Source organism: Cavia porcellus, unplaced genomic scaffold, assembly GCF_034190915.1.
Source record: "Cavia porcellus strain 051 isolate PalLab524CR breed Dunkin Hartley unplaced genomic scaffold, mCavPor4.1 scaffold_1, whole genome shotgun sequence".
Taxonomy (NCBI): domain Eukaryota; kingdom Metazoa; phylum Chordata; class Mammalia; order Rodentia; family Caviidae; genus Cavia; species Cavia porcellus.
Window position 1 is genome coordinate 194194090 of NW_026947484.1, and position 27808 is coordinate 194221897.

The 27808-nt window shown below is 38.4% G+C and overlaps 1 protein-coding gene across 14 annotated transcripts in view; it reads left to right on the forward strand.

Moving 5' to 3' along the window:
• The window catches only part of Ubap2 (ubiquitin associated protein 2), a 101315-nt gene that overhangs the window by 33850 nt on the left and 39657 nt on the right, over positions 1 to 27808 (forward strand). For 10 of the 14 annotated variants that reach the window (XR_010039829.1, XR_010039824.1, XM_013153386.3 and 7 more), the window contains 6 exons: positions 4109 to 4186; positions 6988 to 7098; positions 13626 to 13773; positions 15513 to 15590; positions 20727 to 20781; positions 23858 to 23940. Coding sequence is in view for 11 of the 14 variants with exons in the window: in XM_013153386.3 (XP_013008840.1) it covers positions 4109 to 4186; positions 6988 to 7098; positions 13626 to 13773; positions 15513 to 15590; positions 20727 to 20781; positions 23858 to 23940 (553 nt within the window). In the remaining 3 variants the exon portion in view is untranslated. Of the gene's footprint in view, positions 1 to 1115; positions 2381 to 4108; positions 4187 to 6987; positions 7099 to 13625; positions 13774 to 15512; positions 15591 to 20726; positions 20782 to 23857; positions 23941 to 27660; positions 27760 to 27808 lie in introns of those variants that run through there. The other 4 variants (XM_063226481.1, XM_063226486.1, XR_010039830.1 and 1 more) reach the window with 3 other exon arrangements.

The window sequence follows — 27808 nt, forward strand, 5'->3', positions numbered from 1 at the left end:
ATGTAACTGATACTGAGGGGTGGGGGGATTTTAGCTCAGTGGTGTAAGTTCCTGCCTGGCAAGTACAAGGATCCTGGGTATCAAAAGAAAAAAAAAGAAAGTGTAACTAGTAGTATTTTTGGAGCATCATAAATGGAGACATATGATGTCTGTGTGTGGCACTTTGAGGATATTGATTTTCATTATTCAGTTTAGATTTTATCCACCTTAGCTAATTTATTGTTACATGTTTTCTAGTGTTTCCCTTTATGAGGAGGCACTTTGAAACTACAAGTAAATAGCTTGTTCCTTGTGAAATATTCTCCATTAGAATTAGCATTCATTAATGATTCTGTTTTGTTTGTTTGTTTTGAGATAGGATCTCACTGTGTAGTTTTGGCTTGCCTTGAACTCACTATGTAGCAGACCTTGAACCTGTGTCAGTGTTCCTGCCTCAGTCTTCTGAGTGCTTAGATTATAGGTGTGTGCCACCATGCCCAGCTTCATTAATGATTCTTGTCTCAATCTACTTTGTGTGTGTGTGCACACGCGCGGCATGGTGCTGGGCATTGAACCCATGGTGTCACATGTTCTTGGTGAGCACTGTTACCAGTGAACAACATTCCCAGGCCTGAACCAGCCTTTACTATAGAAGTTGTAAAATGGAGATGTTCTTTGTCAAACTCCTTTTTTTTTTGAGACAGGGTCTTGCCAAGTATGTAACTTAGGTGGCCACAACTTCATGACAATCTTTTTGCCTCAGCCTCCTGACTGCTGTGATTACAGGCATGTACCACTGTACCTGCTCTTCTACCCTTTTTTTTTGTCTTTTTCTTTTTTATGGGTACCGGGGATTGAACTCACGACTGCCTGCTTGCAAGGCAGGCACTTATTCTGCTGAGCTAAATCCCCAGCCCCAGTTATACCCTTTGTTAATGAAAATATTTTACTTTTTGCCTTCCTTCTTCTTGGTTGATGGCAGTACAGGAGGTGGAACTTGGGTCCTCTTTCATAGTAGGCAAGTAAGTGTCCTGCCAGCCAGTTTATATCTTAGCTCAGAATCAGTGTATTTTTTTTTTTTGTCTTTTTTGTTTTTATCAGTACCAAGGATCAAACTCACGACCGCACACTTGCAAGGAAGGTGCCTATGCTGCTGAGCTAAATCCCCAGTCGCAGAATCAATGTATTTTTAAAAGTTTATCCTTACTAGACATCTAAGATATAAAAACTAAGTACTTTTTTGGATGGGGTTGCTTGGTATTCACCCCAGGATTTGTTATATTTTTAAGGGTTGGGGGTGCTTGGTACCTTTTTCTAGGCCTTGGATATGTTAGGTACACATTCTACTAATGAATTGCACCCCAGCACTTAAATACCGATTTCTTTAATTAAAATGGCCTTATTTTCAAGGTGTTTGTTTTGGGAAAGATAGGATTGTTCATTTATCAGAGGCGGTTTTTACGTATTTGCAGACTAGTTGCAGGGCATTTTAAAGTGCGGGTGGAGTATACTATTTTAGATCTGGGTCTCAGGGAATGAAAGATACTGATGTTAGGAAAAAATAGGCTAACTATTAATGTAGGCTTAGTTTAGGGCCACTGATGGGCTGTAGTCATTCATTCATTCCTGTTTTGTAGTATTTGACATTGAACCAGGGCCTTCACATTGAACTACATCTCCCCAGCTTTTTGTTTTCTTTTGAGTACAGGGTCTTGCTAAGTCATCAGCTTTCCCAGGTAGGACTTAAACTTGTGGTCCTACTGCCTCAGCCTCACAGAGTACTGGAATTATAAATGTGTGCCGCTATGCCTGGCCCCAGTGGTATACTTTGATTCAAAAAAAGTTGCTGTTACCCAGCATTCAGATTCTAATCTGAGACTACCATCTTTTCAGAGCTTGTTTTCCTTTTACTGCATTTATTTATCATGCTAATGATCCTTTTGCAGCGATAATGGAACTTCCAAGTGTCATATGCAGTATCCACTGTGAAAGTGCATTTAAGGCCCTCTTATATACTGAGGTGCTAAGGTGTGGACACTATTTATGAGGAAATATTATTCAGGGTGTAATTAGCAGTGACCATAAGAGCAGGCATAAACTGGAATGACAAAATTGGCCATTAAGTAGTCCAGTACAGGTCACAAATGCTGAAATTTGTGTAATTATCCACCCACATAGACTGAAAAGCCTTGTGAAAAGTGTTAAAGCAATGCAGAAATGACAGTAACTCTCTCTCTGCTTTGTGAGATTACTTTAAATGTGTGCAGTGTATATTAAAATCCAAAAACAGGTATTCATTTGTTCCTTGTATGTGGCTTCTCTTTCTTTAGAATTGCTCAGTGAGCTGTTCAGAGTTTTAGATACATTTGTTACTAGTTAATGAAGGCTTCAATTAAGAAAGGTAATTTAAAAAACAAACTTGTAATTAATTTTTTTTTTCTGTCTTGGGGACTGAACCCAGGGCCTTCACAGTGAACCAAATCCCCATCTCCCTTTTTATTTTTAAGTCTCTTAAGTAGATTAATGGGGCTCTAATTTATGACCTTCTTTGCTTTAGCTCCCAGAGTACTGGGATTACAGGTGTGTACCTCCATGTTTGGCTAAAAAATGAGCTAGTAATTTTAGATTTACTAGGAAATTGTACTGGGCCAGGGAAGTAGCTCGTTAGTACAGCACCACCCGGCAAGTATGAGACCCAAAAAAGAGAAAAGGAAAAAAAAAAAAGAAAAGAAAATTGTCCAAGAGTTAGATCAGGGAGTTGATGTATGCCCCTCACCTAATTTTCCTTTTGTCACAAAATAATCATGGTATCTTGGTCAAAACTGAAATACAAAATAGGTATATATTGTATTAAGTTATTGCATGAAAGAGTAATAACAGTTCTTTTATTGCTAAAATTATCACAGACAAACCTTGACATTCAGTGGTTTTAAATTAGAAATTTTGCTTTTTTTTGAGATAGAATCTCTTTCTGTAGTCCAGGCCTAACCCAGTTTGGCTTACTCTTCTCAGTCCTACTTAAACCTCTTAAGTGGTGAGATTATAGGTGTGTAACACTATGCACAGCTAGTAATTTGATTTAGAAAAACAAAATATTTTGAATGAAGAAAATAACTGGAAAGTATTTTCTTTTTCCTGTTTATTTATTGTCTTTTTGAGACAGGGTCTCACTATGTAGTTCAGGCTAGCCTGGAGCTCACTTTGATCTCAAAACTTTAAACAGTCCTCCTGCCTCAGCCTCCCAAGTGCTGGAATTACAGGTGTGTGCCACCACATGTGGCTTGGCTTGGAAATGTATTTTCTATTGTGGTGATTAATTTTAGCATTTAGTTTGTTTTTGAATTTATCTTTTGGTACCAGGAATTGAACTCGGAACCTTGTGCTTGCCAGGCAAACAATTGTGCTGCTGAGCTATATCCTGGCCCAGGAATTTTCTTTAAATTAAAAATTTCTGAAATTGCTTACTAAAAGCAGTAATTGCCAGGAAAAAAAAAAGTTTTTTTCAGTTAATACAGGCTTTTCTTGTCAACATTGACCAGGATACCTTTTTAGACAGGACAGCAGAGCTTTTTTGATACCAGTGTTATTAAGCCTATGTCTTGGCAATTGTTTTGAGGGCTTCTTTATTTTTTCTTGTGGTACTATGCAAATATTCTACCACTCAGCTACATTTTTAGCCTTTCTTTGGTTTAATTTTTCAACAGAACCTTGATCAGTTGCCCCGGCTGGCTTCAAACTTGTGTTTCTCTTGAATGGCCTCCCAAGTAGTCATGATTTCAAGAGTGTGCCACCATGCCTAGCCCCATTAATTGTTTTCTGATTTATCTCATGCTGGCCCCCCCCCCCCGGGGGGGGCAAAGAAGATCAAATAAACTACATGGCCAGTGATAATGAAAAAGAACTTTTAGTTATTTAACCAAAGGGCTGGGTGCTTTTTACTATTTCACTTTGTGCTTACTGATCTTATGGAACAAGTTGTAAGCATCTGAGAGACCTGAGATCCCCTCCCGCCCCATTTTTGTTAATCATTGTTTGTATTACTTTAGTGCTTGAGTGCTTTGTCTGCTTGACCCAGAGTTTAGTATCTAATGTATTGCTCAAATCTTTACCAGTTATATGTGCTTTCCAGGCCACAGCTGAACAGATGCGTCTTGCTCAAGTGATCTTTGATAAGAATGATTCCGATTTTGAAGCTAAAGTAAAACAGGTATGTTTCTGACAAACAATACTATGATTTTTGTATTGTATTGTTATTGTGCTTAACAAGATAATTTCATTAGAGATTTTAATATAAATGCATGTTTTTTTTTTTTTTTTGTACTGAGGATTGAACTCACAACCTCACACTTGCCAGGCAGATGCTTATGCCACTGAGCTAAATCCCCAGCCCCAGTGTATGTTTCTTGCTTACTTTCAACTCATACCTCTGAGCTAGGGTTTTTGTTTGTTTTTTTGAGATAGGGTCTCACTATGTATTTCGGGGTAGCCTTGAACTCACTATGTGGCCCAGGATGGCCTCAATTTCATGGTGATCCTCCTGCCTCAGCTTCCTGAGTGCTGGAATTACAGGTGCGCACCACCATACCCAGCCCTCTGTGCTAGATTTTGTACTCATGGCTAAATACTTTTTTTGGCAGCCAGGTGAAGATGTGTGTTCATCTTCTTGACAGAATCTTTGAGTTACTAGTGTATGTTTACATGTAAACACTGAGGTAGACATTGGTGAAAGCCCACTCATACTTTGTATAATTGTATATAGAAAGTATAATGTTTGACATATTCTTGGGAAATGTTTTTAATGCTAGGGAAGAGCTGAATTACGTCAAATATGAATGTGATTTCAAACTGTACTTGAAAAAGTATCAATTGTACTTTTTATCTTCATTTTGAACTTTAATGAGTGGTCATTTTGATAAATTAATCTTAATTTCAAACGCTCCTTTACTGACTTCAGAAACAGAGGTATACCCTTTCCTCAGTGTCAGGTATTCCACTTCTTAGTAGTTCTCTCCTAGTAGTTGTTGGATCCAGTGTCCCATAGTACTATTTCAGTATTCAGTTTCTTTCTTACAGTTTCTGACAATATGCTAGGAGTAATTTTCTTTCAAAGTCATAGAAACAATTTATTAACAGTCATGGCTCCTTGTAAAAGCACATGCTTCTGTGGTCCTAGCTAGTTGGAAGATGAAGGGGAGAATATTGTTTCAATCTAAATGTTTGAGGCCAGCCTGGGACCTTGTCCTTCCCTGTTATGCCACCCCACCATAGAACTCGTTCTCTAGGGACATCTTAGGCTCATGGTTTTCTTTTTTTAATCTTTTTTGAGACAGGGTCTCGCTATGCAGTTCAGGCTGGCCTTGAGCTCACTTTGTAGCTCAGGCTGGTCTTGAACTCGCAAAGATCCTCCCACCTCAGCTTCCTGAGTGCTGGGATTACAGGCGTGAGCCACTATGCCCAGCTTCATGGTTGTTCTTACTATATGGTATTTTTGTCTGAATAGCAGAGCAGTATACAAAATGGAACATTGGTTTAGAATTCTTTTTTACATTTGGTTTGGTCTATAGAGTTTCAGAGTGAAGTTCTGACTATTTTTTCTTACGCGGTCAGTGGGGAAATCTTGCTGATTGCTCCTTTTTAATAATTTCATGTGGTAGGTTGTACAGATAATTTATGTATTATTAGTAGATATCCAAACATGGATGCACTGGAAAACTGTAGAGTAGGCAGATAAAATGAGAAGAGGAAAATGGAGGCCCAACCCTGTAGTTCAAAAACTGAGGATGAGATCGAGGTTCCCATGTTCTAGACTGTCTGTAATCAGTTAGCCTGTGATCATAGACAAATCTTTTGAAATGTTAGGATCAAGCTGTTTTAAACTTTAGCTAGTACACAATAAAATAAATGTAATGAAAATACAATAGACAGGGGCTGGGGATTTAGCTCAGCGGCATAAGCACCTGCATGGCAAACAGGCAGTCGTGAGTTTGATCCCCGGTACCGATAAAAAGGAAAAAGACAAAAAAAAATACAATAGATACTTAGTGAATTTGTTCACTGACACTTGAGAAACTTGTACCTCATTAGTGACCATTTTAATGAAGAACTAATATTCTCCATTATTAAAGAAAATGAGCTGAGACTTCTTTGTTACTTTATACACAGTGCCTTGTTAGTTTGTTTAGAATGTAGCATGTTTAGGAGTATAGTGTGTGTGACAGCAACAAAATTCAACTTGTTAAACTTTGGGTTTTAACTTTGTGCATAGAGTGTTGTGTTGTGTCTCACCGCCACCTCTGCTGAATTCAGGGCCTTATCACCAAGCCGAATTCCCAGCCCTTTTTTTATTTTTAAGTTTGTTTTTAGACTGGGTCTCATTATGCAGTTTAGGCTGGCCATGAACATACTTTGTAGTCCAGGCTGGTCTCGAAATCAAAACAATCTTCCTGCCTCAGCCTCCTGAGTGCTGGGATCACAGGTATGTGTCACTATGTCTGGCTTACTTTTAAATTTTGAGACAGGCTTTTACTAAATTACTTATTGTCCAGACTAGGCTCAAAGTCCCAGCATTTTTCTTACTTCAGTCTCCCGAGTGCTGGGATTAGGGACAGGCAACTACCATGTACAGATTGTGCAGTATAGCTAGTACATGGAATGTTGTACATGTGCAGAACATTAGACATTCTGCAAATGGGGCCTCTGTACTTAAATAATATTACTTAATGTGGTAGTAGTTCAGGATTTGGGAGAGTTTGAGACAGCAGAAAACTGATCCCATGTATACATATATATGTATGTGAGGGTGATTAAAATTCGATGCTTGGTCAGCTTGAAGGAGGGGCGATTTGTATACTTTGATTCTACTACTATTAGAGAATGTAGGGTGATCACAGAAAAAGGCTGTCTTCATATAGCAGCATTGCATAATTTGGGCATGTAACCGAGGAATCTCAGAATTAATATTAACTGCCTATTTTGGCTTTTCCTAACTATTTGCCAAACCTTGAATAGCTTATGGAAGTGACGGGGAAAAATCAGGATGAATGCATCGTGGCCCTACATGACTGTAATGGAGACATCAACAAAGCTATTAATATATTACTGGAAGGGAGTTCAGACACAGTAAGTATTCTTAATTGATTTGTGGTGCTCAGTATTGTTTGCAGTTTTATATTTTGAGCTTCAGTGTGAATGGGAGTAGGGATGGAAATGATTTTGGATTCTGTTTTGTATTTGTTTTAAGTTAAAGAAAAGAACATTAACTTGAAATGACTGTTACAGTTTCTTTAAAAGTAATAGAACTTGAATAGTTGAAAGATTTGCTGATGTGTGTTCTAGCTTTATATAGTTTCTGAAATTGTCTGGGCCTGTGGACATTTTACCACCTTAAAATCTTGTTTTGGCTATACCCTGATCATATTTCTTCATTTCATTTATTTTGTCTAGGCATTAGACCTCTGGTCTGACAGGACACCAAGATTTGTTGGTGTCTCTGTTCATGTGCTCTATGGATGCATTCTAGTGATAGCTCAATATCACACACATACACTCCCACATCCACTTAAGTAGTAGGGAAGTAAGTTTTTGTCTTTTTTGGTATTGGGAATTGAATTCAGGACCTCATAATTGCCAGACAGGCACTATGCCACTGAGCTATATCCCTGGTCAATTTTGTCTTTTTGTTTGATTTTGTGTTTTTTGTAGACACAGTCACTGCAGTAGTCTAGGCTAGCCTTAAACTCACTGGCCTCAAACTTCTAATCTACCTACCCAAGTCTCTTGAGTACAGGGTATAGGCTTGCATCATTATGTCTGGCCTTAGCCTTTTGTTTTTTGTTGTATGTATGAATATATGTATATGTATATTCATTTATTTACTTTTTTGAGACATTCTTGCTGTGTAGTCTGGGCTGGCCTCAAAATTCATGGCAGTACTCCTCCCTTAGTGTCCTGAGTGTTGAGATTACAGGTGTGTGCTACCAAGTCTGACAGCGTTTTTTTTTTTTTTTTTTTTGGTCTTTTTCCTTTTTATCGGTACCAGGGATTGAACTCACGACTGCCTGCTTGCAAGGCAGGCGCTTATGCCGCTGGGCTAAATCCCCAGCCCCAGCCTTTTGTTTTTAACCTTAAAAGCAAAAAAAAAAAAAAAAAAAATTGGTAGCCCTTAGCTCTTGGATTTTTAGGAAGGATGCAGCTAAAGCCACATCAGACTCTTGGTAGCCTAACCTCATTTCTGTGTAGAAATTGAATGCCATTTCATTCTCTTTATTTATATTTTGAGACAGTTATGGCTTTGTATTCCAGGCCAGCCTTAAAAAGGTACGCTTATTTGCAGGTGAGGTCTAACGGGATAATGGAGAAACAGATAGTCCTTTTGAATTCCTGGTTTACTTAGGGTATTCTATGAGGCATTCACTTCCCCTCTCTCTGCCCCTTTTAAGGCAAGGTCTCACTATGCAGTTCAGGTTGGCTTGGCACTCATTATGTCATGTACGTTGGGCTCAAACTTGTGACGGTCCTCTTGCTTCAGCAGTCTCCCTGTTAGTTTTTTGAGCCATGGATTCTTCTCTGTGTAGCTCAGGCTGTCTTTAGACATGATCCTCCTGTGCCAGCCTTTTATTCACTCTTGTTTGCCTTGTTTTTGACTTGGTTGATGTCTGCAGCTAGTACCTTAACTCAGCGATAGTAACTGTTTTCCCTTGACTCCTGCAGTTAACTGGAGTGGGGGTGTTTGAGTGTAAACACTGTAGAGTTGCTAGGAGAGCCAACAGTGTTTCCTAAGTCATCAAGGCAAACATCTTGTTTTGTTGGCCAACTTTGTTCTTTTGAAATAAATCTCCTAGTTTGCAAAGGTGTTTGTAGGGTGTCCTTGACACTGTCCCTTGCCCTGTGGTATTAAAGTACAGACCCATATCCTTAGCTCCTTTTTTTTTTTTTTTTTTTTTTAAATTTTGGGACTGAATTTACCAGGCTGACTTTGAATTTGTGATCCTCCTGCCTCAGCCTCCTGAATATATAAGATTACAGGCATACACCACTGTGCCTGGCTGTTGTCCTATTTGTCAGGATGAATTTTTCTCCTTAACACAGTCCTGCTGGTTTGAACCACTGGTGGTACAAACAGATCCATTGTTTTTTTTTTTGAAGTATTGGAGATTGAATTCACAGCTTTGTGTTTGTCAGGAAAGCACTGTGCTGAGTTATATCCCCAGCCCTCAATCCATGATTTTTATTTTAATTAATTAAAAGCCGCCTGATGGGACAATCATGCGTCTGCCATGGTTGGTCTAAGCTGCCTGGTGGCAAGATGTATGAATTATGGCCCTGTTGTGAATGAGTTAAAGGGTAACTGTCTCAAAGGAGAATATTGCACATGATCATCATTACTGAAATATTTGCTTTTTGATGTTTTGTTTGGATGACAAAATGTAAGTATCAGTCCCTTGCATCTATATATTTACCTGTTTTTACTAAATTGTGTTGATCATGTCAAAGCTGAAGGGCCATAATTTTGAACAAGGTTGCCTCAATAATTTTTTTTCCCCATAAATGATTTCTTATTACTCTGTAGAGTTCATAAGCCGAGGTGTGCTTGAGGCGGGTATATTCTTTTTGTTAAATGAAATAGGATAAGATGTGTCTCTCTTTTTATGTAGAAAATTGGCTCCTGTAGGTCTGGCTGTGTAAAAACATACATTACACACACACATGCATTCATATTGTGCTAACTGTAATTTGTGTAGCTTTTCTAATGCCTCTTTGAGTTTTTTATTGTTTACCTCTGAGAAGAGGATTCTATCTTAAACAATTATGTACTGTACAGCTTTCTCTCCTCTCTTTCCTTCTGTCTTGTCTTGTCTTCTCTTCCCTTCCTTTGAGACAGTGTCTCATTATGTAGTGCAGGCTGGCCTTGAACTTGCTTATGTAGTTCAGGCTGACTTCATACTCACAGTGATCCTCCTACTGTAGCCTTCCAAGTGCTGGGATTATAGGTGTGCAACACCATTCCTCGCCCTAAATTGAGTTTTTTTTTTTTTTGGTCTTTTTATTGGTACTAGGGATCGAACTCATGACTGCCTGCTTGCAAGGCAGGTGCTTATGCCACTGAGCTAAATCCCTAGCCCTTAAATTGAGTTTTTATACCATGAAATTTTAAAATCTGGAATAAATAAGCTATTCTTTAATCAGAAAAGCAGCACAGAAAGATAGATTGTCTTTACTTAGGTAACTAATTACTAGCACGTCCTTCAGTATACACACAGAGGCTCCTATTTGACCTTTAACAGTATATATAATTATATATTGTTTGTTGATAGCTTATTTATTTATAACAAGGGCCTCTTTGTGTATCTGTATAATTATCTGCATAGTACTCCTTTTATGAATGTGCTAGATAGTGTTCTAAATTATGTTTTGGAACTGTTCACTTCCTCTCATTCTGTTAACCCTTGTCTGTAGATAAATGGTTGGATAATTATCAGAATATTTGAATAGAGGCATAAATGTAGAGTTGCTAGATCTAAAATTGTTTATCAATTAAAACTTGCAAACTGTCACTAGATATCTTGGTAAAAAGGTTACAGAGGCCTGCTCCCTGAACTGTCTAGGAGTATGTTGATGGGTAACAGCAAGTGCCAATAGTTTTAGTCTTACAAAGTTTAAGGGTAGTTCAAATACAACAGGGCAGGAAAAAAAAAAGTTTAAAGGTAGAAAGATTATTTGTGTGGTTTTTTTTTTAAACTGCCAGTCATTGTATGTCTAATTAAGTATATGAATTAATCAGATATTTGTAGAAGGCCAAAGAAGTTTGTACGTTTTGAAGCTGTATTCATTTTGCAAATAATTCAGCTGTATCATTTGAATTTTAGTTTATTTGGGTAATGTTAGTGTTTTTCTTAATATTTCTGAAAGCTTACAATGTCTTAATCTCCTAAATGCTGGGATTATAGGCATGTACAGTTTGCTTGATACATTTTTTCCCCGTGGCATCGAAGATAGCTCTTTTTAAATTTCAAAATTCTGGGGGCTAGGTGTTTAGCTCAGTGGCACAAGCACCTGCCTGGCAAGTGTGAGGTCATGAGTTAAATCTCCAGTACAAAAAAATTGTTTTTTTACATTCTGAGACAAGGTATTGCTGAATTGCCCAGGTTGGTCTCATGCTTATTATCCTCCTCCCACAGTCTCCCAGGTTGTTGGGATTACAGGATATGATTAGCATGTATAGTTGTCTTTGATAATCTTCATTCTTTTTTTTTTTTTTTTCTAAATAGAACTCCATTGTAAATATTCTTCATTCGTGTGTGTGTGTGTGTGTGTGTTTCATATTCTACTTCGTGTTGGGTTTTTTGAGACAGGATTTCACTATAAGTTCAGGTTGGATTTTAAACTCACTATGTGGCCCAGGTTAACTTTAGACTCACAGCGATGCTACTGCTTCAGCCTCCTGAGAGCTGGCATTATAGGTCTGTGCCACCATAACTGGCTTTGTGCTTGATACTCTTGAATTTAAGAATGTAGTATTTCCTTGTCTTCTCAGAAGTTTTTATATATAATTAGATCTCATGTTACCATTGCAGGAGGTTATATAAATCATTTGACTTTTCACTGGAATGGTTCTTTGAGGTTGAAGATGTAGATTTTACATTTCAGTAATGAGGAAAAAACAACCAGTGTAGACTTTGATGAATCTAATTGCCCCACCCTCCGATAGCTGAATGGCAAAGTTGTATTCGTAGAACTTTACTTTTCTTTTTAAATTATTTTAAATGGAGAAAAACAGAACAGTAAAATGAAACAAAAGAGTGATAGGACAATAGGAAATCCATCCAGGTTCCTTACTGTGCATATTATCATCCTCTAAATAGTTCCCCAGACTAGGGGCCCCAGGCCTGCAAAGTCAATTTAGACAACATAACTATCAGGTTACTTCCCCATTTTAGCTATTAGCCTCTCACTTGGTGGATGTGGTGGTGGTGGGGAGGGTGGGAGGAGTGGGAGGAGGGGCAAGAGGTGGAGTCAGCTTCCTTGTTTGGGATTAGAGGAAATGATTACCCTACCATGGCTGCATTGCTTCCTTGCTGGTGCTTCACAACCTGAAGATTTCTAGAACTTGTAGGATATCATTCTAAGTAATTTTGTATTCTGTAAATTTATCTACATATTGGTAAAGTTACTACTGATGTAGGTGTCTTGGTTACTTTTCTCTCATTGTTGAGACACAATACCGGATGCCAAAAGTAAAGCAAGGAAAGGTTTATTTATTTTACAGGTTTGGTGGTTTTTGTCCTTACTTAGATGGCTCCAAAGAAGGGTGCCATGGGCGGCTGCAAACAGTAAGAATGAAAAGGGTGAAAAAGGGAAAAAAGAACACCTCCTTCCCACTCTTACATTGTAGGCTGGCTCCCTGCCCCTGGAAAGCACAGCACGCACACTTCCAGTCCTAGTGCTAGACGATGAACCAATCACAAACACTAGATTCAGCTGCCTCCATGACTGCATGAGGCTTGGAGTGCCACCTAGACACAAACGATAACAAGTGGCATAGGGAAGGAGCTTGGGAATATAATATTTGGTCAGCTTTTTTCCCCTCAATATGGGGACTTTACTCTGAGCTACAGTCCAGTCCCCCCCCCCCCTTTTTTTTTTTTGGTACTAGGATCAAATTCATGACCTCATGCTTGCCAGGCAGGCACTTACACCATGTAGCTAAATCCTTTGCCCCTGTGTTTTTTGTTTGTTTGGGTACCAGGATTCAAAATTAGGACCTCACTAGACCAGCACTACGCTGCTGAGCTAAATCTTCAGCCCAAATTTCTTTTTTATTTTTCATTCTGAGACAGGGCCTTGCTAAATTGTCCAAGCTATGATCCTCTTGCTTCAGCCTCTTGGAGTGCTAGGATTATAGGCATGTGTGCCATGTTGAACATCATTTACTTAAGTCAGCAAAGAAAACTATGGTGGGAAAACATACAGTATATTTATTGTCAGGTCAGCTAATAACCTGTAATTATTTGTGAACTGTATAGCATAATGGGTTTAGGAAGAAGTTTGTTGTCTGTGTTATCAAGGAAGTAGAGCACAATGAAATAAATCAGACTTGCACGTGTAAAAAACTGAAAGAGTGAATAGGATCCAAAATATAGTGGTAGATAACATAAAAGTGAAGGGGGAAGAAACTGCTTAAAAGGAAACAACTGGGATGAGGGAAAGGAGAAAAGAAAGAAGGGGAAAGATATTAATATATATATATATATATATATATATGCACACATATATACATATGTAAGATGGATAATTATACTACTAAGCTCTGTTAGTTCTTCCAACAGAACTGTTTGTGTTTTCATTGTTTGATCATTTTTTCATGCCTAAACCTTGTAATCTGAGTAACTACTTAGGAGATAATTATGTAATATATGAACCATTGCTAATCTCTTGTTATATTGTTTTGAAATTCTGTATTTTGAAATTAGAATTATAAAATTCTATAATTTTTTTTTTCCTTTAAAATAAAAAGATAGAACTGTGGAGGAAAAAAACAAAAGGCAAACAACTTTTCAAGTTGTGGGCAATTTTAAAGATTCCTGTGACATCCTCAATAATTGTATACATTAAATGATAACTGAATAAAAAACCCTTCTTTTTGATAGACTTCGTGGGAAACTGTCGGGGGGAAGAAAAAGAACTTTGGAAAAGAAAGTTCGGAAAACAAAGAGAATAGAGAGAAGAGAAGCGAAAGAGAAGCAATTCGTGGACGTGGTAACCGGAAAGGAAGAGGAAGTAATCGTGGTAGAGAGAGTAAGTATAGACTTTGTATACATTTTGAAAAGCTGAAAGAATGCTCTTAGAATCACATTTTCAGTGCGAAACTTGTTTATCTGATAGTTCACCCTAGTAATGAGCTGCCCCTGAGTAGTTCCTTAGAACCTGTGATACAATTGCTTATCAGCACTGACTTGGACTGTAGGTTATTATACCAGGTGCCTTAAGATTGCCTTCCAGTATGAATCAAGTACATTTTCTAATTTTAAACACATGTAGGGAAGTTGATTGGCTGGCAGATAAAGCTCTTTTATCCATTTATGAATCTTGGTATATACAAGGGATTGATAGGAAACTTGTTGAATGTGCAGGATTTTCTCAATACTATCGATTATAGCCAAGTTTGGGCATGGCAGTAGTCCGAGAGACTTGCTATCTCATTTATACCACAGATATTTATTGAGCACTCAGTATGTAGTGAATACTGTCATGTACATATAGATATGAATAAAAGGGAAAGCGTGGTGGTATAGGCCAGCAGTCCTACCCCTTGGGAGCCTGAGGCAGGATGATCAGGAGCTCAAGGGCAGCCTACATTACCCAGTGAGACTGTATTAAAAAAAAAAAAAAAAAAAAAAAAAGGGGGAGAGAAACAAAATAAGTGAAGCAGAAAACTGCCCCCTAGACTTTATCTTACTGAAGGTAGAGTGGGATATGAAAATAGAAAACGTGAAATAAAATATTTTACATAGCATTTTTGGTGACAGAAGGGGTTGGACTCAGTGCCTTATTCATGCAGAGCTTATGTTCAGCCACTTACTTGAGTTGCACTTTCACCTGCCGTATTTTAACAGCATTATCTAAAGACAAAGGCAGAAAGATTGAAGATTATAGAGAGGGGTGTGGCAAAATTAAATACATTACAAAGAATGCCTCACTGGGGACTCATGTGAGTGAAGCCCTGAACAAGGAAAGAGGAGCAAGTGGTGCCAGTGCCTTTTTTTTGGTCCCAGGGATTGAATTTGTGACCTTGTGCTTGCCTGGCAGGCGCTGTGCCGCTGAGCTAGATCCCTGGGCCTTGATGCCATTATCTTTCATCAAATACCTGTATATAAAGTCATCAGTGTCAGTATAGGTGGGCAAAGAAGATATGGTATGTTGGTCAAACAAACTAGACACCATCCTGGAAAAGCCTGTCTGTAACAGTTTTTCCAAAGACACAGTTTTTCCTTGGTATGTTTTCTTAAAAATGTTTTATTTTAAAATACATTTTAGATGTACATAATTATAGTATTCATCACAGGGAATTTGTACTTATATATGGTTTATCTTGCTTCTTTTTATTTTCGTTACCCTCCCTCTCATCAGCCTTGATATGTTATTTTGCTATTCATTGCCTTTACAGTTTTAAATTTAACCAACGAGCCAATTCTATGGTATATTGTGTACTTGCATAATGAGACTATTTGAATTTTTTTTTTGACTTTGAATTTTTATTGATTTTCTTTTTTAAAGCAAACTTACTTTTAGAGTAAATCTCTGGAGAAGCAAGACAAGTTGCTGTGTTTTCTTTTCAGAATTTACACCTATGGATTGTGCAAGATATTGCCATTCAACTTTTGTGTCACTTTATTTTTCCTGTTTTCTGAACTTGTTTAAACTTTGGCTTGTAGTATGTCTGTCTGTCTCTCTCTTTTTTTCCCCCTTTTTGCATTGTATCTGGTAAAGTATGTACAAAATTTTTAAAATAAATTTTTATGTTTTTTCCTCTTTAGTTAGAGGGGAAGAGAATGGACTTGATTGTAATCAGCGAGACAAAACTGCAGACCTGGGCAAGCGAGCCCGTGTTCGAGGTAAGCTGGAATGCTGGGAAGGAAATGTTTGGTACCAGACGGAAGAAGGCAAGGCTGCTGGGCAGCTGGAAGGAGGGAGGGCAGCGTACTTTTTCTTGAAATTCATTTACTGATGACTGTGGATGAACTATTTTGATTGTGCAGTTTTGAAGAAACCTATTGGTTGTTTGCAGATGAAATGGGAAAATCTCCGGTTTGTTTTTGAGATAGGGTCTTGTAATATAGTACAGGGTTAGCCTTGAGTTTATTATATGGCTCATGTGGGCAGTTCTGTTTCAGGCTCCTGAGTGCTGGGATCACAGTTGTATGCCACCATATGCTGTCAAGAAAGCTCTTTTTATGAATTGTTTAAAACTTGAATTTTTTAAAAAAATTTATTTTTATTTTAAAGGGGGTAAAATTAAACACAACAAAACAGAACAAAATAGGACATAAGAAAGCAATGTAAGAGATACAAATTTCAAAGCTAGACAACCTAAGATCTCTACTGAATATCATATTGTTTCTTGTTTTCTTCCAAATAGTTGTCCATGTCTTCACATACAGAGAATTCATACAAAACAACACAGTATAAAACTGATCTGAACAGAATGAGAAAGGCATTTTAGGTCTTCAAGACCAGACAATAGGGAAGTCACTAATGCCTGTCGCAGAGTCTCTTGTTCTCTTCAAAATAGCTGTCCATACTTTCATGTATAGTGAAGTTCAACAAAACAAAACCGGCAGGGTTGCTTGGTTTCCCGGTGCTCCAGGTCCCAGCATGGCTGCTGGCTTTGATTCAGGGCCAGAAAACTTGAAATTTTGACCTAAAATCATGTCTTGCCTGGTGTGGTCATGTACACCTGTAATCTCAGTGCTGAGGAGGCCGAGGCAGAAAGATCACTGCAAGTTCAAGGCCAGCCTTGGCTACACAGTGAGTTCAAGGCCACTGTGCATAGCGAGAAACTATCTTTGAACAAACATAAGCTAAACAAAACAAAACAAAAGTCATGTCTTACTTTTGTGATGATTTTCTTCATTTCTGCCTCCCCCATTACTGGGGATTGTACCCAGGGGCACTCTGCCACTGAACTATGTATCTCAGCCCTTTCTAACTTTTTGTTCTAAGGTAGGGTCTTGCTGACTGCCTAGAATGGCCCTGATCTTTTGATCCTCTCATCCTCCTCAGTCTGCAGAGTTGCACCATGGCATCTGGCATTACTGCTCTTTTGCCCTCTAAGGTCTTGCCAGCCTGTTTTTCTCCCTGGTACTAGAGATGGAACTGAGAGAGTGCTATGGTACATATGTAGCACTTTACTTATTTTGAGTCAGGGTATTGCTAAATTGCCCAGTTTGTCATTGATCTTGAGATCCTCTTGTCTCGCCTCAGTCTACCAAGGAGCTGAGATTACAGATTCCAGCAGTTGTGCCCTGTGTCTTGCCTTTTTTTCTTACGCAGGTGAAAAACATTATGCAGTTTATTCCATATGTAAGACGGGAGGTGTAGTCTCAAAGAGGGCTAACAAAGATAAACCTTACATAAGCTCAAGTAGGGGTAACCTAGTTTGTGGGGAAAGATGAATATCCCAAGTTGGTGCTGTGTTGTGAAACTGATGAAGTCTCACAGATAACAACATGGGTGGTCATCTTTGTCTGAGACAATCATCAGACACCTATATATTGGGAGGTGACTTGTTCTAACATTCATCCCCAAGAGTTATCAAATCTGAACCAATGATGCAGAGCACAGGGCCTGGCCACTTTATGAGTGTGAACCTCTAAGGGCCAGGGGCTCTCGTTGATAAGTTGGTAGACTTTAGCCAGGCATGGTGGTACATGCCTATCATCCCAGCACTCAGGAGACTGAGGAAGGATGATCAACACAAATTTGAGGCAAGCCTGAGCTACATAATGAGTTCAAGGCCAGTTTGGACTACATAGCAAGACTGTCTGAAAAAAAAAAAAAAAAAAAAGACTACATTACTAAAATATCAGGTTAGTATGCTGCCAGAAAGTTATGTATCTCTGTGGTAACAGGTTCTGGGCAGTCCTGCTGAGCTTTTCTAGGATCTTCCTGATGTGTATGGGTCTAGGGTTGTAAAATCTTAAAGGAAAGCTGGGCGTGGTGCTACACAGTTTGTAATCCCAGCACTCGGGAGGTTGAGACTAGAGGATCACTGTGAGTTCGGAGTCAGCCTGGGCTACATAGTGAATTCAAGGTCAGCCTGAACCATGTAATGAAATTCTGCATCCAAAAAGACAAACAAATAACTACAAGCAAGGAGTATGTCTGTGTTAGGGTTCCCTACACATATTATTGTCATGGGCAAGGGAATAATCTGCACTGGAGTTCTTGCAACCAGTGGCAGGAAACGTAGTTAGAAGTGTATTGTTTCATAGGGAATACCCTGCCTCTCATAGTGCTGGGAAGTAAACTCTAGGACCTTGCACATGCTAGATGCTAGCTAAGTGCTCTACCACTGAGCCCACCCACAGCCTTTTAATTTTATTTATTTTTTTTAAGACAGGGCCTATGTAATTCAGTCTTGCATAGAACTCACTATGTAGCCTAGGCTGGCCTCGAACCTGCATTGATCCTCTTGCCTCAGACTCCCCAGTGCTGGAATTGCAAATGTGTGCCACCACACGTGGCATAGTCTTGGTATATTTAGTGGCTCCAAGATAATCCAAAATTTAGTGAAGCTCACCACTTTTATTTGTTGTTTTGTGTAACTTTGCATGTGCTTTATAAATAGATTAACATTTTTCATATGGAATTCATGGCATAGCACTCTTGTTTCTGTGGTATAGCACAATGTGTTTATGAATTGGAAATGACATTCTCAGTGTAAATATTAGATTATGTGAGACTTACTTCTTTCCACAACTTTTTTTACTAATTAATATTGGTTGTACAAGTTAATGGATTTCAGTCTTTTTTTTTGTTTTGTTTTGTTTTGGATACCAGGGATCAAACTCATAACCTTGTGCTTGCCAGGCAGGTGCATATACCACTGAGCTAAATCCCTGACCCTACAGATTTCATTTTTGCAAAACATGCACATAACTTACTTTGATCATTTTCACATGTGTCCCCCACCATGGCCTCCTCAGTTTTACCTTTTGGGGCTTTCCAGTGGGCAAAATATATCTAATTCCCCATCAGCTGTCTTTATGCCCCCGCCCCATCTGTGTATTTCCTTCTTCATCTCTGGTAAGTCTTCCTGCAGTTTTGACTTTTTTTAAAGTCCATATATTGAGGAGAACTATGACATTTGTCTTTGAGTTTGGCTTAAATTTTTGAACAGCTGAGTTATTTCTTATATAGTGACATTATCGTACTTTTAAGTGTTTGAATTTATGTTTTGTTGTTGAAGAGCAATATTTGGCTTAGAAAATAATCAATAATGTGATCATGTGTCATTAGGTCTCCTTTACATTTTTGGATAACAGATCATCATTTATCTTAAAATAACTTTGAAACAACAGAGTAGATAATACAGGGAGGTATTGAAACTTCCTTCCTATTTGTCTGTCTGTCTCTCTCTTAACTCATGGCTACTATTTTTTTATTAAGATATTTACCAAGTTACTTTTACTCCTTAAAGGTAAGGAACTCGTTTTAATACCTTTTCCTCCCCAAAGCCTATTTGTCTTCTGTTTTAACTTTTTTTCTTTTTGGTACCGGGGATTGAACTCACGACTGTGTGCCTACAAGGTAGGCGCTTATGCCACTGAGCTAAATCCCCAGCCCTTTGTCTTCTATTTTGTCCTTTGTGTATACATACATATATTTGGAGTTTCTCATGTAAGAGAAATTGTGCAATATTTAACCTTGTGTCTGATTTATTTCACGCAACAGCATATTCTCAAGGAGCATCTGTTAGCCTGATGCCTCAAGTTTTTTGCGTTGCTTTGGGAAGCTGAGGAAAGAGAAAGTAAATGAAAATCAAGCAACAATACTCTGTCAAAGGAAGAGCTAGTGTAAAGGGTCCAAGATAGGAAGGAACTTAATTTTTTTCACAAAAGAAATACTTATTTACTTAAGAAATATGTTCAGAAATGCTCTGCAGTGTAGTACATACTATCTTGAAATAAAAGGTTACAATAATTCATTCCATTTACTCAGGTCCTGGGTTTTAATATTTTATTACATTTACCGTACCATTTTTTCCTTAAAAATTTATTGTAAATTGCAGACCTAATGACATTTATTCATATTCCTCACATTCATATGAGTGTGTAATATAGATCTTGTGTTGTAGAACTGTATTACAATAATAAAATCAGGAAAACACTACCTTTGTTTTTTTTGAGACAGGGTCTTGCTATGGAGTTCAGGGTGTCCTTGGATAGTAGTATCTATATATCATTGAAACAGCCTTCAGAATTGAAGGAATTTGAACACCAGGTGTGATGGTGCATGTCTGTTATCCCAGCATTTGGGAAGTTGAGGCAGGAGCATCATTGCAAGTTCAAGGCCAGCCGAAATAGAGTGAGACTCTATCACAAAAAACCTAAAAGAAAAAAAAAAAAAATCAAAGAATTTCATCAGTATAAAAACTTTAGAACTAGCCAGTATCTTTTAATCTGCATGTTACAACTTGGGAGGTGTACATAGTTTCTGGCACAGCTGGCTGTTAGCCAACCTTTTTTTCTTCTTAGTGTAGAGAGAAACGGATTGCATTCTACCCTCCTAGGTTAGACTCAGGTAGCTTGTCTGATTCTCTTTGGGGTGCACATTTTTGGGAGTCAGGGAAATGTCTGCAGGTGGGATCTGCCTTACTGTGGGTCGTTGGTTGCCTTTTTTGTTTTTTGTTTTTTTAAGGGTCATATGCAAGTGTTGCATTCTGGCTCTCAGAAAATCTGCTTAAAATTTTTGAGGAGTCACACACTAATTTCCTCTACTTTTCTCCCTTCTCTGTTTTTCTTTCCTCCCCTCCCTTACTCCTTCTAAAGTTAATAACAGGATAGAAATAATCACGATGTTTGTGTGATGAGTATAGGAAGACAGGATAGGATTATGTAGAACATACATAGTATTGTATACTATAATTTTTTTTATTTTGAAGAATTAAACTCATGACCTTGCGCTTGTCAAGCAGGTGCTTACTTCACTGAGCTAAACCCCTGACCCTGTGTTTTTGTTTTTAAAAGGTTTTGGACGAGGAAGAGGAAGAGGGACAGGAAGGTTCTCAGCCCAAAGCATGGGGTAAGTCACAGCCATCCTATTTTCATAGTTATTTCTTTACTATAGCTCCCTTACTTTATTATAGTTTCCCGTCCTCTGTTCTGTACCCAGTGTGTTTACCTTTTTTTTTTTTTTTTTTGGTCTTTTTCGTTTTTATCGGTACCAGGGATCGAACTCACGACTGCCTGCTTGCAAGGCAGGCTCTTATGCCGCTGAGCTAAATCCCCAGCCCCCAGTCTGTTTACCTTTGTGAATCAAATTTTTTTATACTTGAAAAGAATGTTAAAAGTGAAAATAGTATAAATAAATTTGAGTAAGCATGAGAGCATGGCTTCTAGCCTTGGCACTGTTTGCATTTTGGGCTGGGTTAGTACATTGTAATAGTGGTTATTCTGTGTATTGTAGGATGTTTAGCAACAACCCTTTATTCTCCTTACGATGCCAGTTGTACTCCTCCTGATGTGACAATCAAAATCTCTACAGACATTGCTACATGTTCCTGGGGGTGTATGTGTGTTTGTGCACATATGCTTGTATGCATTATTTTTATACCTAATTGAAAGCCACTGCATACGAGCTAGTAAATCCAACATTTGTCTTTGAATGTTAATTACATGCAGTGCTTATTCATGTAAAAGTGATATTTTTGTCCTGAATTACAGAAGTAAAGAATGAGTATACTAAACATGTGCTAAAATTAATGGCTTATTGTTTCTGTTTTCTGTCCCATCTTGTTGCTTCTAAAACTTTAGCTCTTACTGGATTCTTAGAAAAAAGTTGTTTCTAAAAATCTTATGGGCAGGGCTGAGGATTTAGCTTAGTGGCTTAAGGGCCTGCCTGGCAATCATGAAGTTGTGAGTTGGATCCCCAGTACCAAAAAAAAAAAATAAAAATCTTATGGGCAAGCTTAAATCTTACGGTGCATGCCTGTAATCCCAGCACTTGGAAGGCTGAGGCAGGAGGATCGTTGGTACTTTGAGACCAGCCTGGGTTACAAAATAAGCTCAAGGCCAACCTGAACTGCAGTGAGACCCTGTATCCAAAATCAGTCAATCAATCAGTCTTTCTTTCTTTCTTTCTTTTTTTTTTTTTTTTTGTCTTTTTTCGTATTTATCGGTACTAGGGATCGAACTCACGACTGCCTGCTTGCAAGGCAGGCGCTTATGCCGCTGAGCTAAATCCCCAGCCCCCCAATCAGTCTTTCTATTTTATTTATTTGTGGGCAGATGTAGTGATACATGCATGCAAGCCCAACTTGCAGAGGACAGGGGCAGGAGGATTGCAATTCTGAGAGTAGGGCAGGCAATTTAGCAAGACACTGTTTCAAAATAAAAGTTAAAGGGGGGGTGGGGATACAGCTCAATGGTAGAGCATTCCTGAGTTTGTTCGTTAGTACAACATCAAAACAACAAAAATCTTACGGAAGTACATTAATGCCATAAAGAGGCTGTCGTTTCCATAACTTTTAGGGAAGCACTCTGGGAAGCAATGCCTACTAGAAGTGATAGTGCCACCTGCCATTTCTGTTTTTCAACGGAGCTATCTGAGGAAAAAGGAGGAATGAAAATAAAGGGAGAACTGGGCTTGTTGGGAAATGCCTGTAATTCCAGCACTGAGGAGGCTGAGGCAAGAGGATTGCTGTCAGCTCAAGGCCAGCCTCGGCTACCTAAGCCAGTTCAAGGATATACCGACCCTGTTGTTAAACTAGTTTATGAATTTTTCAGTTTATTTTGTGTTTGTGAAGAGTTTAGGTTGTATCTACTTTAGCCAATGTGAGACCTCTGAATCTAAATTCCTTATAGGTGTCCAGTTTTCTAATTTAGGGTTTTAATGAAAATAAAAAGGGTTAGCTGAGCATAGTGGTGTGCTGAGACTGGAGGATTGCTGTGTGTTCAGGGTCAGCCTGAACAGCAAAAGTGAGATTCTACCTTACAGGAAAACAAACAAACAAATAAACCGAAAACCAGGGAGAGCCATTTTAGTCATTCTTATTGTTGGGACAGAATATCCAACACTCTCAACGTAAGGGAAAGAGTTATTTGGGTTCATGATTTCAGTGGATTTAGTCCATCATTGGCTGGCTCCAAGGCAGAAATGGCACGGTGGAGGGGCATGTTGGAAAGCTGTGGCAGAATTGGTGTGGTTGAAAAGGCATGGCAGAGAAAAGCTGTTTGACCCATGGCAGTCAGGAAGCTAAGATCAAAGGGAGGAACCAGGGTTAAAAATATACCATTCCAGGTCATTCCCTTGTAACTCCTGCCCTACTTCATAACGGCACATTCAGCTATGAATTCATCAGTAGATTAATCCACTAATAAGAATAGCAACCCCGTAATCTAAACACTTTTTTTTTTTTTGGTCTATTTGAGCCAGGGTCTCACTATGTAGTTCAGGCTGACCTTGAGCTCACTTTGTAATCCAGGCTGGTATTGAACTCCCAATGATCCTCCTGCCTCAGCCTCCTGAGTACTGGGATTATAAGAGTGCGCCATCATGTCTAGTTCCAATCATTTTTCAAAAGCCTACACCTTTGAACACGAGACTTTGAGGAGATGTTTCACATTATGCCATAACGGAGAGGTGGAAAAAAAATCCATATCCATTTTCTTCTATCTATAAAGGGAGATACAATTCTGTTATAAAAATTTTAAAGCCAGACTTGGATTCTGACTTGTGAAGAAAAGTCTTGTTTACTAGTGGTCTTAGTAGTCAGTGGAACTTTCCATTAGTGCATGTTTTGTTCCGGAAATCAGACCCTGGACCATGCGCTTGTCAGGCAGGTGCTGAGCCGCTGATCTGCATCCATGGCCCTATTTTGTCTTGAAAAGACTGCAAATTTTAGGACTGCCTTACAATGCAGAGGGCCACATTGTGGAAAATAAGGCCGTTATGCCGGATTATATAGTAGATTCCTAGGCACCCTCACCTTTTTAGAGGCTCTGCATCCTGGTGATTAAAAGAATTAGCCATAATGGAAGGAGAGGATAAGCCTTTTACAATGGTTGTTAGATTAAGCTTGCTTGGTGGGGAAAATCATTTTCAATTACTTGCAGCTGGCTTCATTTGCTTTTATTTTTTTCTGTATTTCAAACTCCAGCACATTTAATCCTGCAGACTATTCAGATTCTACAAAAGTAGTAGTTTGGGAAGCTGCTCAGAATGGTGCAAATGAAGGATCAGGTAAGTATTACTATCTTCTTTTCAGAAGGGTATTTATTTTCTTTCTTTCTTGTAGTACTGAGGATCAAACTCAGGGTCTTAGGCATCCTAGGTAAAATGATCTACCACAGAGCTGGACCACCAATTCAGAGGTGGGTTTTAAATATTGGAGATATTAGGAGTCTTACATTATCATGCAAAGGTGAAGCCTAAGTGTGCTAATGCACACTACTCTCCTATTTTGTTTCTTAGCTTCAAAGTCTCTCACTTAAACATCTCATTGATAGCTGAATATGGTGGCACATGCCTGTAATTCCAGCACTCAGGTGGCTTAGGGAAGAGGATCATTAAATTCAGGCACACTTGGGATCTGTAATGAACCTCCCCCTTTCGAGAAAATCTCATTGATAGTGAAAAATTAGACTTTTCCTGTCATACTGTGAGAAACTGTAATCTGCACAAATCAGTGCAAAGCCATACTGCTATTGCAGTGTGTCAAAGATACAGTACATAGAATTTTGTATGAGGTATTTTATTGAAAGTGCTTAGCATTCTTACTGTTGGACACCAAAATTTTGCCAGATAAAGTGTTAGATGATAAATAGTATTAGGATATTACTACTTTGGCAATTTTTTCTGTATCTTCCTGTTACCAGATTATTTTTGGAAATTCATGGGAAATTCATTGTTGATACTTTATTACATAAAACTTTTCAGAGGATTGATTCATGATAATATACATATAGTACTGAGATTGTATTTATAATGTATTTAGCATTTAATAAATGAAATATAAGCTAGGCATGGTAGTGGCCACCTGTAATCCCAGCATTTGGGAGGTCAAGGCTAGAAGATTTAGTTTGAGGCCAGCATGAACTATCTCAAAAAACAAAACAAAAACTGTCTCAAAAAATAAAACAAAAATGAACTATAACCCAGGCTACAAAAATGTAGCTCAATAAATTGTCAAAAACTAAACATCTGTAACATAAATTTTGGCCCAAAAGTAAAACAGAGCCACTATCCCAGGTGTACAATTATTGTACTAGAAATAGATATACTATACAGAGCATTAATAAAAATATGTAATTGTTTGAAGACACTAATAAAATCGATTTTTTTTGTGAGATTTGTAACCGGAAAGTGAAGAAGCTTAAGTAATTGGTTTTAGGAAGCCCAAACCCATAGTATTATACCCACTGTAGTGCATGGGTATATAATCCCAGCATTCTGAGGGGCTGAGGCATGAGGCAAATTTCAGCCTAGCCTGGGCAATTTAGTGGTTTAGGACTGTCTCAAAATAAGAAGGTCTAGGAATGCAATTCCATATGAAGCCCTGGGTTCAATTCCCAGTACAAAACAACAAAATAAAAGTGGTTTAGGAGTGAGAAAATAAATCTTTGATATAGAGGTGGGTAGATATTAGAAGATTATAAGAATATACTTTATCAATAAATTTTGTTATCCAGGTTAGCATTTGCCTAACATGGAAGGCCTTGGGTGTCATCCCCAGCAAATCCTCCTGCAGGCCCCCAGAAAAAAGCAGTATACTATGTGTGACAACAAATTTGTTTCTGTTGTTGTTTGTTTGTCTTTTTGATACAAGGTCTCACTATGTTGTTCAGGCTGCCTTGAGTTCACTTTGCAGCCCAGGCTTGTCTAAGTGCTGGGATTATAGATGTGCACCACCATGCATGATTTGTAACAGCCACTTTGAGGTTAGTCTTATCTCACTCTTGGTAAAATCTTAAACTAAAATATTACAAAATAGAGTCTAGTAAGATGGAAAAATTCTAATATATCATGGCCATACTAAATTTATTCTTGATATTCAAATTTATTTAGGCTTTAAAAATCTGTCAATTTATAGATACAAACCCAAGAGACTGGAAGGGCATAGGTTCTATTAAAACATTATATAGAAATGTTTACAGCAGTACAATTTATAATTATCAAAAAGTAAGAATAATCCATTGACAGTGGATTAGTAATTGAAAGAAGGATTATTTAAAAGGATATTGTTTAATCATTAAAAAATGAAGGCTGTATCTTACGTTATGAATCAACCATAGATCACATGTGCTAAATAAAATAATTTGCTGTCAGTTACAAAAGATCACATTTTGTATTTTGTGACTCAGTGAGTTTGAATGTTCAGATTGGGCAAACCCGTAAAAACAGAAAATAGATTCTCAGCTACCTCGGGTGGGGAAAACTTGATGATAATAGGAAGTAATGTATTGGTGTGTTTATTTAGTCTTTTTGAGATAGGGTCCCATGATACAGTTCAGACTGGCCTTGACCTCACCTTGTAGCCCGGGCTGGCCTCTAATTTATAGTGATCCTCCTGTGTCAGCCTCCTAGTGTTGGAATTACAGTTGTGTACCACCATGCCCAGATTCAAATTTATTTTAAGAGTGAGGAGACTGTTCTGATGTTTAAAAATATTGCCATTATACTAAAAACTATTTAGTTTTATACTTCTAAAAGTGGAATTTGAGCTGGGTATGGTTCAAATACATATGTGTACTCTCTGAATTTGAGTCTCGCCTCGACAGTTTAGGAAGGCTCTGCCTCATAGTATAAACTAAAAACGGATTGGGGATGTGACTCAATGTAAAGGCTCTGGCTCACCATCCAGTATCACACACACACATGCACATGTACACACAGTTACAGATACTGTGAGTAGAAACACATGACTATTTTTATCTCCTTGACAGCTATTTCTTTTTTCCAGATAGCGCCTCACTGTGTAGTTCAGGTTGGTCTTGAACTGACTGTGTACCCCAGGCTGGCCTTGAATTTATAGCAATCCTAGTATCTCAGCTTCCTGAGTGCTGGGATTATAGGTGTGACCCCACTACACCCGGCCCACTTGACAGAATTAAGAAGAAAATTCATCTTAGCATTTTACTAAGGAAAAGCATTTGGCAAAATTAAACATCCATTCATGAATTTTTAAAAAGAAAGTTTCCTGCAGTGCACGGAAATTTTCATAAGCAGATAAAGCATATCTACTAAATTTGGCCATTTATTACTGTTAATGGAGTTATGTTGAATGTTTTCCTTCCAGAACAAAATAAAAGTTCTTTGTCTTAGCAGGGTGTGGTGGTGTATACCTACAATTCTAGCACTCTAGCTGGGCATGGTGGCACATGCCTGAAATCCCAGCACTTGGGAAGGTGAGGCAGGAAGATGAGTTCAAGGTTAGCCTGGACTATGTAGTGACTTCAAAGCCAACCAGACCTACACAGTGAGACCTACCCAGTCTTAACCCAGAATAATCAAGCACTCTGGGAGGCTGTGGCAAAAGCATTGAAAGTTCAAATCTAGTTAGAGTTTCGTGACTTAGTGTGACCTGCCTTAAAATAGAAAATGAAAAGGAATGGGTATGTATTTTATTGTGAAGGCCCCCCCCCAGTTAAATCTTGAGTACTCAGGAGGAGAAAGAAGTGTTTGATTTTACTGCTTTTGAATGTTACTGTATTGGAGCTCTGTTTTATTTTGATTACTTTTTTGTTGCTGAGACAAAATACCCAACACCCACAAGTAAAAGATGAAAGGTTTTATTTTAGTTCACGGTTTGTAGAAGTTTCAGTCCACAGCAGGCTGGCTCTAAGGTAGGGTGGCGTAGGAAAGGAAAAACAGTTCATGGGATGGCAAACAGGAAGCACAAGCCTGCCTTTATTCTTTCCTTCTGTTTATTGTTTTTTGTTTGTTTGTTTTTGGTTTTCTGAGACTCTATGTTCCAGTTGACCTTGAACTCACTAATGGAGCCTAGGCTGGCTTGAAACTTGCAGCAGTCCTCATGTGTCAGCCTCCCTACAGGGATCACAGGTGTGTGCCACCATGCCCAGCTCCTTTGTTTTTATATTTCATCAGGTCT